Genomic DNA, 14,783 nt, shown 5'->3' on the forward strand with positions numbered 1-14,783 from the left:
TTTGTGTTGAACTTTGTTTAGCCTGGATTTTCTCCCTCTCAAGCCCTCTTTACTGATCTCCAGTAGCTTGATTGAGTTGTATTCTCCATGGAGCTTGAGGTAATATCTCCTGAATACTTTAGGGACCATTGTAGGTTGCGAGAGAATATTGAGTAATATGTTTAATCAGTCAAATGTTTTATGGTATTTCTATTATATTGAGTTAGCTTTATATGAAAACATAGGTTCTTACAAATTTATTAAGTTAAGGAAGCAAGATTTATTTTTGGTAATTGGTTCAGCCCTTGACTTTGTAGTTCTTTGAAATGCTTTTAAAGGAAGTCCTAAATATATAAAGGTTATGATATAGAAAAGTTATAATATTTGATATATGGTATCAAACCCAATGAAAATAAGACAGTGGACAACATAAATTATAATTTTTAAAGAATATTTTGATATTTCAATGGTTCTGTGATTTCATTGGTGTGAGGATTTACTTCTATCACATCCTTACAGCATCACAGGAAGAATATGTGTGCAAAAAAAGATGTGTCAGGAAGAAGCTTGTGATCATTAAATGTAATACACAGTTTCCCAAATGCAAGCCAGCCTTCCTTTTTTTCTGTTCAATTTTAAACCCAATTCATTGTCCATCTTCTCTCTATGTCCAAGATATACATGATGACAGATCACCCAACTGTACATCATAGTCTGAACAGCAGACATTCTTCCACTAGTCAATTTGTCCCATGGGTGGAGTTCAGCCAAACTCTTTTGAGTGTTTATGGATCTCATTTAGGTGACTACAATGTTCAAAATTTGATGTAGACAGCACAATATCCATAAATGGGACTATCTGGAGTAACACATCCTATATAAAGAATTCTTCCTTTTGGATTCTTTGCTGGACATCTGCCATAATATAGAGAACAACTTTAGAAAGCACATGGCTGCTGGTTTTATTCCTCACTTGGAATTAATAACCAGAGGGCCATTGAACAAAGAGTTACCCTGTTTCACATTTCAAGGAATTTTGGAGCATTTTAACTGACACCTTAAAGATAGCATTTTGCTATTGAATCATATGTTTTTAAATAGATAACAAGCAATGAACACAATTGGATTTTGTATTTTCTGAACCTTTTTGTCAATCATGTGCCAGAAAAGATGCAGTCAATTATAGAATACATTTGCTAAAGCCTCACTATTCCTTTCTCATATCTTTAGCAAGGATTTTCTTGATGAATGCATAGAACATTCTCATAAGATTTTGCAGTTATGGAATAGTAGGCTTATGGGTCAATATTTATTGGTATTTTCTTGGTCACCTTTTCTTAATGATTTTTTTGTATGTTTGGTATCCTCTCAGATATCTTGAGGATTGATCTTTCAGAGCCCTCAAAATTGCATTGCTTCCAGCATGGACCTTTTTCTGTGTATATACTTCATCTAATGTGGCTGTTATTCCTTTATTTGTTTTCTTCAGGACCATTTCTACTTCTTCAAATAGCATACTATGGGTCTGTGATGTTAAGAGTCAAATATGATAATTCCATTCCCCTTGATGGAGAAAAAGTTAGTTATAAAAGCCCTAACATTTATTTTCCTTTTTTTGTCTGTTGTCCTTCTTGCAGTTTCATCTAGAATTGCTTTTAAGATGATCTGGCCCTAGTGAGTTTCTTACCAAGCCCTTCCTAAACTTCTTTTTACCTCTTCTATTTCTCAAATTTATGAAGCAATACTACTAAAATCTTCTATCTATCTCCTCTGTAAGATGTTACAAATTTGTATATATGAACTTGGCTGTCATATCTCTTGACTTGACAAGAAGATCAAGTTTCTGGTGGCTAAGGTGATTTACAGGTTTTTAGGGCCACTACGTTATATCATTTGATTTATAACAATTAAGCTTTCTTAGGAAATAGAGATCATCTGTGCTGTTCTGCTCTTTTATCTGCTCCCTATTTTTCAATGTCATTAGCTTGTTGAAATAAGTTAAATTGAAATTATTTTAATTATAGGCATGCATTTTCTAAGTATTATTCGTTATTCTAATTTAATATTCTCTTTGCTTTAACAACTCAATAGTCTGTACATACAGAGCTGATTTGGAAATAACTCTTATAATAGGTAATCTGTTGTTCTCTGTCTGTTGAGACATCACTTAGTGATTTTATTTGGAGCTTTACCATGTCTAGTGCCTTATGATTCTTTTCTTGAAGATAGTATTTATGATGTACAGATGAGAGGTTTCTGTCCATGAGATTTTGGCCTCTTTCATTTCTTAATCCTGAACCATATTTTCAAAAACATTTTTGTTATCCTTCCCTATGGCTATCTGAAGTATATATTTTTTCAATTGAAGCATCTTACTTAGTTTTTTTGTAGAACTTCTCTAAATTTCTCATCCTTTACAACATATATTAGCACATAAACTTCAGTTACTCTCATAGTGGTGCTTTTCCAGATGCTCACCACAAGCACCTACAATATAAAATGACCAGGTGTTTCCTGAAATTATATTTCTTATTGCCTTTGGATGCATGATCAAGCAAACCAACTGTGCTTACTCCCTTTTCTGAAAAAAAAAATTCAAGGAGATCCTATAAGCTATCCTTCCATTTATCTGCAATTTTCTTTTGTGTTTTCATTTATAGTACAAATGTCAAGATTGATATGATTTAGTTCTTCAAGTACTATGTCAAATAGTTGATCTTTTGACAAGAATACCACTTTATAATACAACTAGCTAAGTTAATACTTATAGAAAGTAAAAAATAAAACTGTTATTCTTAACATGCTTTACCCCCTTTTCCTCTACTCCATCATCACTTCGGAAATAGAAGTGGACTCAGTACTGAGGGCCATTATTTATTTTTCTTTGTTTCATGAGTTGCTGTGGCCAACTAGTGACTAACCTAATAGTGATGAGCCTTTCTGTACTTCGATAAGATAGTCCTTGGAGAACATTGTCTGTTTCTGAGAATGGGCCAAAACCTTAACCACATGGTAGAATCTATTGGAAGTTTTACTCCACAGGCATAGTTTTTGAAAGCCTAGGGTTATCTTTATGTCTCAATGAAGTGCAATATCCAGGTGACATGAGGACTGTAGGGACTTCCATAAGGATCTCACACATCACACATAGGTACATGGACATGTAATTCTAGGTATTGGCTTCCTTACTCTATCCTGCCTTCTCAATGACAGGCCTAGCTTTCCAGATAAGGATCACCACCCATGTGTCTATACTCAAATTCCCTCAAAGTCTGAAGTGTAACCCTGTTGAGAAGAAATTCCCCTCCCTCGTAACCCAAGCTCTTAGCTCTCAATGCATTTCTATTTCCACAAACCAGCCACTTAAAACAATAACACTTTTTAGATCTTAAGCCTCACAAATACTCATATATTAAGCAAGTGCATAAAATAATCAAAATCCACACATAAAACTAGATCACATTCTCCTATCATAAAAACCCATGTGTTTGAGGTAATATAACTCTATACTGAAAGCTTTGATGTTATTGGTTCATTCAGGGATATCTGTACCACCCAAAACTGCTGATCAGCTGCTTCTCACTGCTCTCCCTTTGGGCAAATCCTCTTCTCTTTTGTACTTGATGTAGCATTTACAAGTTCTTTTGACTTACAGTCACTCTTAAAATGCATTCAGAAAGTGTTACCTCTTAATTTAGGGGGAAAAAAAAGCTTCTTTTAAACCAGAGAACTTCACATCTCATCTGGCTGCCTATCTGGCTATACAGACCAGACCAGAGCAGGCCAGACCAGACAGTTATTCAATCACTTGGACACTGAATTGTCCAGTCAGAACAGAGATCACAAAAAATGGTTCAGATTGACTCTCCAGTGCTTCTTAAACTGTGGATCAAGGTCCCATCTGGGGCCAGTTTAAGTTTTTTTGTTTAAGAAGTGCTGAAGAGGTCATGAGTGGAAAAAGTTTAAGAAGCCCTGCTCTAAACCCTACTTAGCTTTTTACTCACCGGGGTTCTGCATAGTCCAATTAAATCTCAGCATCAACCAAGCAACTGCAAAAATCTGCTTTTCCCTCTTAAAATAGGTGAGGAGAGGCAGCAGCAAAGGGCAACAGATACTTCTCAGAGTCTTCAACTCTATGGAGTGCTGAAGAGCAGTATCTGGAACAGAAGCTCTTGTCTAATGAGGGTGAACCTGTTGTCAATCAATTACAAGTCAGAAAGCTAAAAGCCTTCTGTCAGAAAGTAGCTGTTAGTATCTTTAAACACACCTCTATTATAAATGTTTTTCTGACTCTTCTTTGATTCATCAGTCTTCTGTTTCCAAGTTCATCTTTTTTTTTCAGTCCTACTTTCAGCCTTTAGCTCTGAACTCCCATACCTTTCAGTAGTTGAAATGATAACTTGGGACACCAATAACTTGCCTTTCACTTAAACAGTAAACACCAATTTCCTTTAAGAGATCAACAGAACTTATTTAATCATACCTCAGTCTCCAAATAGTTTTATCCCCTGCAGTTATAAATTCACAAGATAGTCTTCCATTTCATTTTGTGTCTTTGAAATTCTTTCTTCATACTCATATTTCCAAGTTTTTAATAAATAAAAGTTCTTTAAACCTCTTGATCAATCTATTCACATAGAGATTGGGCATCACCTTCTATCTTTTACAAGGTTGTCATTATATATATGCCAGGTTCATTTTCTGATGAAAATTGGTCAAATTCCATCTGAAAACTGTTTCTTCATATAGCAGCAATTTTTAATTAAACCAAACTTCTTTTCCTACTCCTTTTTATTGTTGTTGAGTTCTTTCCAGTTGTGTCCAACTCTTCCTGACCCCATTTAGGGTTTTCTTGGCAAAGATACTGGACTGGTTTACCATTTCCTTCTCCAGCTCATTTTACAGATGAGGCATCAAACTGTTCATCTGTGCCAGAGGCAGTGTCTTAAATCATATACCTGTTGATATAACTCTTTACAAATAAGTATTTTTTCTACCCTTCTCAGCACTAAACTTCTCCATATGAAAAGGTCCTTAAAGTAACAGTACCAGAAATATAGTAGGGGTTTTGCAGAGATTAATTACATTCTCATTAAAATAAGGTAAAAGAATATAAGGAAGAGAATCAGATTCAACTAGATTGAAGTGAAATACATAGTTATTAAAAAGTGAGACAAATTTTAAAAAGTCATAGAACATCATTACTGAAAGACACTTTAAAATTCATCTAGTCCTACTGCTAATCAAGATCTCACCAGGTATTATGTTCCAAATGGTGGGCAGGGTGCAGGTAAGAAGCCCCAAGAACAGAGCAAAAAAGAAGCATTTGTTTACCAAGCCCAAGCTATGTTATTTTGTTGGTAATCAATTAATAGAATATTGGAAGAAGGAGATACAGGTACAAAGTACCAAGAAAAGAGAGGACCAGGAACATCAGGGAACATAGAAAATTTACTAGGGCTGGGATAAATTCTGGAGGGCAGGCAAAGAGTAGTCATGCTTTGACTAGCCAAGAACTGCTGGGAGTTGTAGTCTACTTTTCAAGTATGACTTGACACAGGGTCAGTAAAGTAGGGAAAAAAAGAAAAATTACTGATATTTACAGTTGAGGAAACTAATAATACAACAAATAATCATGTGGATTTCAAGTTACTTCTCTGTGGTGAAATAATTCTTATTTTTTACAAGGAGAACTCAATGCATTTTGGGGTATTTTAATTCTCTTTAACACAACTTTCAATTGTATATATATATCACATGTTTAACATGGAGAATAGTAATACAGTTCTTTGCTATAAATAGCTGATATTCATATCAAGTATACTAGATATTTTAAGTGTATGACTTGACCTAAATTACTTTTAAGGTTTTAGATCCTATTCACTAACAAAATACCAGCTACTTTGTATACTCTGAAGCTTCTGATCTGAGGAATGAGGAAAATTAGAAAGTCTAGATTAGAAGGAGTGTTGGACCAGAAGCTGGTACAGATTATAATAATTAGAAAAACAATAGCTTCTATGACAACTCAAAGTTCTGACAGCATCCTGATAGCATGTTATGAGTGAGTGAAAGTTTTAATCTCTTTGCTTTATTCAGCAAGTATATGACAACAGGCTATGGGAGCTCAAACTGTAACTCTTCTACCCTAATTCTGTACCGAACAAGCATTTTTTGTCCCTAAACCCTTTCCCAAATACACCCTGGTATTTGCTATCCTTTTAATAGTCTGTTGTACATAACCCTTCAGATCTTGAGTTTTAGGTAAACTTAGCATGCAGCATTTTCCAAAATAAATTTAATATCTGTATGCAACAAATTATCTAAATATTGACTATACCAAGATATTCCAACAAATTTTAAAAGGTCTTTACAAAGGGACAGTGGTGAATAATAGACTAGCTAATATCAGTAGGAAACCTGACTAACAAAGAGGTTACATTGAGGAAAGAAGCAAGGGTCACGTAGGGTTTTCAGCTTATCAAATGTACTGAGTGCCTGGGCTGAGGAGAAGCTAGAGCTACTATTTTATCAACTGATTATTCTAAGGAACTCTTAAGAAGAAAGTAAAAAGAAAGTTTTTGGTAATAATGCTATTTATTAGTTATTAGCTCTTATTTTAAATAATAAAAATATGTCTTAAAAAACTGTTCTGATGAAGTGTTTTTCCATTTGAAGGAAATATGAAACTGCTCCATAGGTCAAAATATTTGATTATCTGGTGTATGCTTCAGGAAACTAGGCTTTTAGCATCTTATCATATAGATAGTCCACATAAATATAGTTACTGTGCCACACGTTGACGTTTTGAAGGTCCATAACGGTGAAATTAAGCTGACTTTCTTTAATCAATGAATTATCTGATATTTTTAGAGCCAGCGCATGAGGCACAGCAACCACTCTACTGAGAACTCTCCAATTGAAAGACGAAGTCTGATGGCCTCTGATGAAAATTATCACAATGAAAGGGCCCGGAAGAGCAGGAACCGCTTGTCTTCCAGTTCTCAACACAGCCGAGATCATTACCCTCTTGTGGAAGAAGAGTACTCTGACTCATATCAGGACACTTATAAACCCCATAGGAATCGAGGTTCACCTGGGGGATATAGCCATGATTCCCGACATAGGCTTTGAGTTTAAGAACCTGGGGGGGAGGGGGGATAGTATTCATCAGTTGACAGTTTGCCATAACATAACTAGGACAAACTAATCATCTTAACTTGGCAGGTCAAGCATAGTGTTTGCTGTGCTTATAAGTTGCTGTCATTTGGTGGTAGGTAAAGGGCAAAAAAAAAAAAAGTACATCAAGCCCTAATGTTAGAGGGAAATTAGATGCCCAGTCATATAGTTGTGTTTTTTTTAGTGTGACATTTACATTATAACTACCTTTTCCTTCATTAGGTATTAGACACATCAGTTTGTAATTTAGGGTACTTATCAAGGCACATATAAAATAATTTCCTGTGCTGGAAATTCCAAATGACCAGTTCCAGTTGGAACCAATTTATAAACCAATTCCTGTTGGAATTTGGGTGAATTGACTAGAAAGTCTACTTGAGCATGTTGCAATCAATTGAAAATTTTAAAAAATGCTAATAAAGAAAATCACAATGTTCAATACAAGCCAAAAAAAAAAAAGCTACAGTATTTATTTGCTGGAAGCTAAATTTACACTTAAGGTTGAAATACATAAACATTTTATTATGTGTTAACATTTCCAGAATGGCTTTTTCAAATTTAACCAAATGTAAAATGTTGGTAGTGCCAAAAATCTAAATTAATGCAGCAGTTACACAGTTTTCATAGGATTGAAATTTTTTTTTCTGTTTTCCTGGCACGGCTGTTGCCATCAAAGTATTTTTCTTTATGTTTAGTCACTACCATTATTTTTGTAGAAGTTGGCAATGAAAATTGGTATTTTTTCAGCAGTGGTAAAGAGAATGGCATGAACAAAACAAAGTATTACTGGTACTATGAAATATAAGATGGAGTGTTGTCCTGCCTTTGATCAATCTGAGCACAAATACACATGCCCAGGAATATAATGTGAGCTAGGAAAAAAATGTGACATCCTCTCATTTGCACTTTCTTCTAGGTGGGAATTGATCCATTCCAGTAATCACAAACATAAATTCAGTACTTACCTGCCAGCACAATTGAGTACCTTTCCACTGCATCATCCAGTCTGTCTTTGAATGTCTGATTATCCCAGCCCTATATAAATATTTCTTCATAACCATATTCAGAAGGATTTTTTAAAGTAGTCACTTTCAATTTTGATATTGAAAGCAGTGTTTATACAAAATGATGCTAGTAAATAAATTTTTTGAAATGAATGATCAGATTAAAGAGCTTGCAATAAAAAATAAACAGAATCAGAAATACCTGCTCACTAAAATGATAGTGCTGACATTTTTAATGCACAGAATTATATTATGAAGAATTTGGAAATGATGCTGCCTTATTTCTAAAGAGCACTCCTTTTCACCTACTGAGACTTCACAATTTTTCCAGTGGATACATTTATGTAATTGGGGACCTTGTGTCTTACATTATCAAAGAAGCCTTAGATCCAGTATGATCCAAGAAATTATTGGAACTGACCATTTTATACAACACACCAGTGTCTATAAAGCAAAGAATTATTTCTAAAAGTCCAAAATGCATGCATTTTCTAAAAGCCTGACAGGACCAGGCGTAAAAATCCTTTTATACTGGTTCATGTCATGAAACCTATTTTTGAAAAATGATAATTATTAATTTTATATTATCTTATTTTCTTCCCCAAGCATCTTAATATTTAAGCTATCAAGGTCCATAACAATTAAATAATTTTCCTGACCATGATGATATCTTATATTTTCTGGATCAGTTACAAAAATTTTGACATCCTCTATAATTCCCTTCCCTGTGCCCTTCCCCACCTTCCTTTCTCCTCTTGTTCACTGTGTACATCTCATAATGATCATGGTTAGCTTACAATAAGGATAACTATTAATCATTTAAGTCACTTCGGTCAGTTGATACAACTCAAAAACATTAATAGATATGGCACTGACTTTTAGGGTTGTTTTGCCATCTCTAGAGAAGTATACAGATGATTAGGACCATCAGTAAAGAGACTCAAAAGAGCTGCATCCATTAATAATTGAACAAAGATATAATGTGACATGTTTTTCACTTTAATTCAGAGCATAGAAGAGTATTGTCCAATAATTTAAAATATTTATCACATGTACAGCACTCATACTTGCATGAGAAAGAAAACACTAGGCAAAACATTTTTCTATAAGCTTTACCAGTTTTTGTTTGTGTGCATTAAAATATTCCTTGCAAAAAATACACTGAGATGTATAACTCTAGACTAGACAGCTGTTCAGCTTTATTCTGTAGTAGAATTAGCTATCTGATCACTTAGCTGCTTGAAGATATGTACATTTTATGGCAGGTAGCTACAACAGCATTTATATATATTTTTAGATAAACGAGATGACTATATTATTTCCAATTTTTAAAAGTACTTTATTTTCAAAACCTCTTGAAGTCTTGTTTTTAAGTCTTCCATGTCATGCCAACAAAGAAAGAGGTCCGACATTCAATCATCATGTGTGCACAAAATCAATCATTGTGTCAAGTGCCAATAGTACTTTTGTTTTCCATTTGTAACCCAAAGTGAACAATTTTGGAAAGGGTATAATTTCTTGAATAACCCTGTTTAAATATTTCCTTTAATTTGGTATATTTGTCTCCCTCTGCTTTGTGTATAAGAAGCTTTTTATCTCCAAATGAACAACTTCAGTGATTTTGTGTAAAAATGACACTAAACTAGAGGTTAGACAATGAAATGATTCATTTCTGGAAAGCACTATCATGCACTTTTTAAAAAAAAAACAAACTGCAGACATATTATTGCTTAATTTGAAGAGAGTTCATTTATTTTAAAAATTTACCATTTTAATAAGCCCAGAAAATAATAAGCACTGCAATGTTTGGGGGGCCATTTTTAACTCATTGTTTAGAGTTATAATATATATTAGAACTTCCTCAGTGTCAGCCAGCTGTCTTGTGATATATATATTATGCAGTGGTTTCATGCGACATTGTGGAGTTAATGCAGTCCTGACTGAATAGAGATAATGCCAATTTGCCAATTCTAACATTGAATTTAATGGTTATATGACTATAAAATAAGAGTAAGCAGTCAACTGCTTAACTCCAGTGCATAAAAGCAGCACTTAGATATTTATAAGTGATTAATGGTTATTTGTTACCTTTGTAAATTTTTATTGGGAAAATACTAAGATTGATAATAATTTAGATTCATAGACCATGCTAATATGACAATCTTAACTACATGAGCAAGTTAAGACATTGCACTTAGACCACAGGGAGATATTTTTTTTAATATAGGACAAATTTCTGAGATAATTATTTATTCTCTTCTAATAGGTTTGTTTTGTTTTTGCTTTTTTTTTGGGCAAAATATATTTTTGGAATCTGTTAACCTCTTCTTACCTGCATACTTGAACTTTTGTTGTTGTTGTTGTCGTTACTTTTGGGGAACTTAAAATTCAGGAAGGGGGGGAGGGAGGGACAAGGGGTGCAAGAGGGAGAAAGTCATACCAAAAGTAGGTTTCCAACTTAAAAATCTTAAAAGTGAACATATCATGAAAATTCTATTGAAACCTAGGGCGTATCAGTGAAGAGTACTTCTAGGTAACCTTAATCTGCATGCTAGTAGCATATTCTCTTAGTTATTCAATTTTATTTTGATGTTTGCTGAAAATTAACAAATAAAAATGTGTAGCCTCTAGAGTAATTTGACCTATATATTTATTTATACTACCTCTTCTCTACAGAAGACAGCCTCCCTTGAAGAAAAAAAAAATCTGCCAATAAGTAGTGATGAAATCTTTACTATTGCTAACCTTGCTGCAAAGTGAAATTCATTTCATATGCTTAGTTCTGTTTTCCTTTAAGTCTTGAAGTTTTGTTTCCAACTAGCTCCTTTCATTCCTTCCTCCCTAAGGTACTTTGCATCCAGTAAAAGGTTATCCTCAGACTCAAGATCATCTTGATAAACAAGTCATCATAGGAAGGGGGGCAGGGAAACCCTGATTAGATAGTTTTGTCTTGTGTAATTTGTGCAATTACTGGACTGCTCCCCCCAAAAAAGAGAAGTTTTTGCATTCTAAATCTTTATGTTGTGCTTGATTACAAATTCAGAGCTTTCTGGACCTTTTACTGCTCTTATTGACATTTAGAGCATATATTAACCATTTACTGTGTAAGGCTTTGCATAATCTTGGGTTGCCCATTTTATCAAAAGGCTACATATATACAGAAACTTTCCAGAATAAATTATATGTGTTTCTTAACCTTTTTAAAATTTGCTTTTAAATTTCATGACCGTGTTGCATGTGGTTCTTCATTTTCTGTTTTTGAATCATCTAGGACTCAACTATAAATGACTTATGAATGAAAACTCTTGTGTGATTGTAATTTGTTTCATTAGTTCTTTATGCCTTTTAAGTAGTATGAGCACTTTAAAACATTGCTAGTACTGCTACTGCTAGTAATCCAGATATTTCACTCAGGCTGTGTTTATATGCACAGGCCAATGTGACCCTTTTGACTAACTTAAACAACCAAAAGAATTGAAGAGTCAATGTAACAATTGCCAAATGACCATTTTGACTTTTTGTTTTTTAATGACCTGAGTCAGTCAAAACAGTAAAATTGGTTTGTGTACACTGACAAAGCCACCACATCTTTAAAATGCATAATTATTTTGGAAAATGTTCTTCTTTTATTGGAATACTTTTTCTCAAAGAAAATACACCTTACTGTAGCTATCCATTTAGTCTTCTTGTTGCTTATTTTACAACAAATACTTTGTTTTTTTGAAAAGGGACATTTTGGTAGTAGAATAGAAAATACATCATCAAATGAACTTGTATGAAGGGCTGTATACTCTATTTGCAATGAAAATCATATAAATAAGATTGAATCACAGTAGTTTTTTTCTGATTTGGGAGACATATTTACATGTATGAAACTTTAGCTTTGCTTCTTTTGACCTACATGGAGGGGGAAAGTATAGTAGAAAACTTTTTAAAATGTATTTACTGTGATTGAGGATATATTTGGTGGTTCCTTTCTTAAAACTTAGAAAGAGTTACAGTGAGACTGTCCATAGAAACAAGAGGTTGGTCTCTAGCTTTACAATACTTTGGAAGTGTTCTTGGTCTACTTCAAGCACTTAAATTTTTCAACTAATGGCTACTAAATATACTTGTTTAGGGCCTAGTCCTGATACTTACATGCCATTTACACACAAAACTCTTACTGAAATCAGTCAGAGTTCTGTATGAATGAGGGATGTATTAGAGACGCAGGATCATTAATGCTATGTTGTTGCATACTGTTTTTCATATGCCTTACAAATATTTTCTGGGACATTATTAAAAGAATAACATTTTATTGCCAAAATAAACCTTCGTTATTACTTCTAATCTGTATTAGCACTAGAAAATCAAGTTATGTAGCAAATACATATATTGTACAGTACAAAATCATAAAATATATATTTTGCCAATAATATGAAAATAGAGCAAGGAGAAAGAAGCACATTTGTTATAGCACAAATTTACAACAAAATCCATTGTTACATTTGGCAATTGTATTTTTGAAAAAGCATATAGATTTAGTTCTAAAATTTCATTGAACTTCATTTGCCATCATTTGCTGCCTGCTACATTTCCAGCAATTAATTTCATAGCCTTGCAATCTGTGGATGTAAATGATTTTATTCTCTGAAATTTTATTCCCTTCTATGGAAACATAATTTATTTTGTGATAAGACAGCATATAATATTCACCATTCTTATTTCTTTTCCACTAATAGTAAATTTTAAGTGCAGGTGAGCTCTTAATTAGTGCTCATATGTATTTTTGGTATGCTTAAGTAATTTAACTTTCCTAGCCCAAGGTCTGAATGATCAATAAAAATGTCCTAACAATGAAATAGTATTTAGGTATTCTTTAATTTATCTTGCCTCTCAGTGCAGCTTTATTTGGAAAACACAATTTAAACCTCATTAGCTATTTTGAAGAGAAAAGGTAAAAACTTAAATATTCAAAGATATCACCATAAATGCAGTACAATTATATAAAAACTACTCCCCCACCTCTAGGCCTTGGACTGTTTATCTCCCAGGCTATTGCCACATCTCCTCTTCTGTGGTTAAAAATTAATATATATATATATTGCCTTTACTAAACCAAAAGAGTTATAAATATTTCTTTTCTTATCATTTTATTTTTAGATTAATTTATCCCTTCCTGTTTTTACTTCTATAGATATGTGTAGCATTCTACAAGGCATGCTGGGTAAAATATACTATGCAAATGTGTACAGTGTTGCATGTTTTGCTCTCCCTCTGCTTTAGTGGCTTTAAAGGAAAAAAAAATGTGTTATTTTTGTGAACAGAAACATTTATCAGAGAAAATGCAGACTGCATGCTTACAGTATCCTAATTTCTATGGATTTGTTTTATGGAATTTAGATGTGTATAAATCAACTGCATTAAAAAATTTCTTTTCTATAATAAATGAAAAAAAAACATCCAAAATAGTGTTTTACTTTGACTTTTTGTGCAATTGTCCACTGGTAATTATTACAGGTTCTTCTGAAGCATTGGTAGCATCATGGAAAAAAAAATCCACTAAAATTCTGAGAATAAATTGGAGCTTAAAAATTTAAATTAGGAAAAATGTATTAAGCTATTGGTATAAAATGCCAAATTAGTCAATTGAAAAATGAATAATTATTAATAAACCTGTTTTGTTTATGCACCAACAGACTGTACAAAGCACTTAGCACATTCCCTCGTATATATTATACAAATAATAGAATTGTTGAAAGAGAAGTTCGAAATCATCTAGACTAACACAGTTATTCAATAAACATGCAATTAAATTGATTTAACCAATCTTCTTTATGAGTTTGCTGAAATATTTTGGCAAAATTTTAATACCAGTTGTTCTAGTGTTGAATGAAGTTTGGGGCAAGATTTTGAACATCAGTTGTTCTAGTCTTTTATATGCATAAATGAAGCATTTGAAAAAGGTTTGTTAATATTGTTAATGATATTGGGAAAGGCTTAAATCCATTGGGAAATATCCTCTTGTATATTTTAAGTATTAAATTAAGTATTTACTGAACTGCTTTATGGGGGATGGGGAGTGAGAAGCAGGTATAAACAAAAGAAAAACACTTCCATATAGTACAGTTTCTTATATATAGTACAATAGATACTCGATAAAACCTTATTGAATTGAACTGAATTGCAGAACCTCAGAGCTTAAGGAAACCTCAAAGGCAATTTAGTTTTCAACTTATACTGAATAAGAATCCTCTCTACAACTTCTCTGTCAAGTGATCATCAAGGCCCTGTTTGATGATAGGGAATCCAATGGGACCTAAGGCAGCCCATTCTAGCCCTTAGCTTTTAAAAGGTTTTTCCCTACCTCAACAAAGCCAAAATCTGCCTCCCTGCAACTTACACTTCTAGTTCTACACCTCTGGGACCAAGCAAAATAACCAAATAACCCATCACATGCTATGCAACAACTATCATGTCACCCAACCCCAACCTTTTGTCCTCTCTCCAGGCCTCTCCATCAACCAATTCTTGTATGGTATGGTCTCCAGCCCTATAACAATTCTGACTGCCCTCTTCTGGACATACTCCAGTCTGTTAACGTCCTTTCCCCAAAATAAATTAATTGTCCTCTAGAAT

The 14,783-nt window shown here is 33.4% G+C and overlaps 1 protein-coding gene across 6 annotated transcripts in view; it reads left to right on the forward strand.

Annotated features, from left to right (window-relative positions):
- The window catches only part of CACNB4 (calcium voltage-gated channel auxiliary subunit beta 4), a 334,518-nt gene extending 323,054 nt beyond the window's left edge, over positions 1-11,464 (forward strand). For all 6 annotated transcript variants that reach the window (XM_020970344.2, XM_020970346.2, XM_020970347.2 and 3 more), the window contains one exon: positions 6,853-11,464. In XM_020970344.2, coding sequence (XP_020826003.1) covers positions 6,853-7,113 — 261 coding nt within the window. In that variant the 3' untranslated portion in view covers positions 7,114-11,464. The remainder of the gene's footprint in view (positions 1-6,852) is intronic.
- Positions 11,465-14,783: the final 3,319 nt, after the last annotated feature.

This window comes from Phascolarctos cinereus, unplaced genomic scaffold, assembly GCF_003287225.1.
Source record: "Phascolarctos cinereus isolate Bilbo 61053 unplaced genomic scaffold, phaCin_HiC Scaffold_726;HRSCAF=1367, whole genome shotgun sequence".
NCBI lineage: Eukaryota > Metazoa > Chordata > Mammalia > Diprotodontia > Phascolarctidae > Phascolarctos > Phascolarctos cinereus.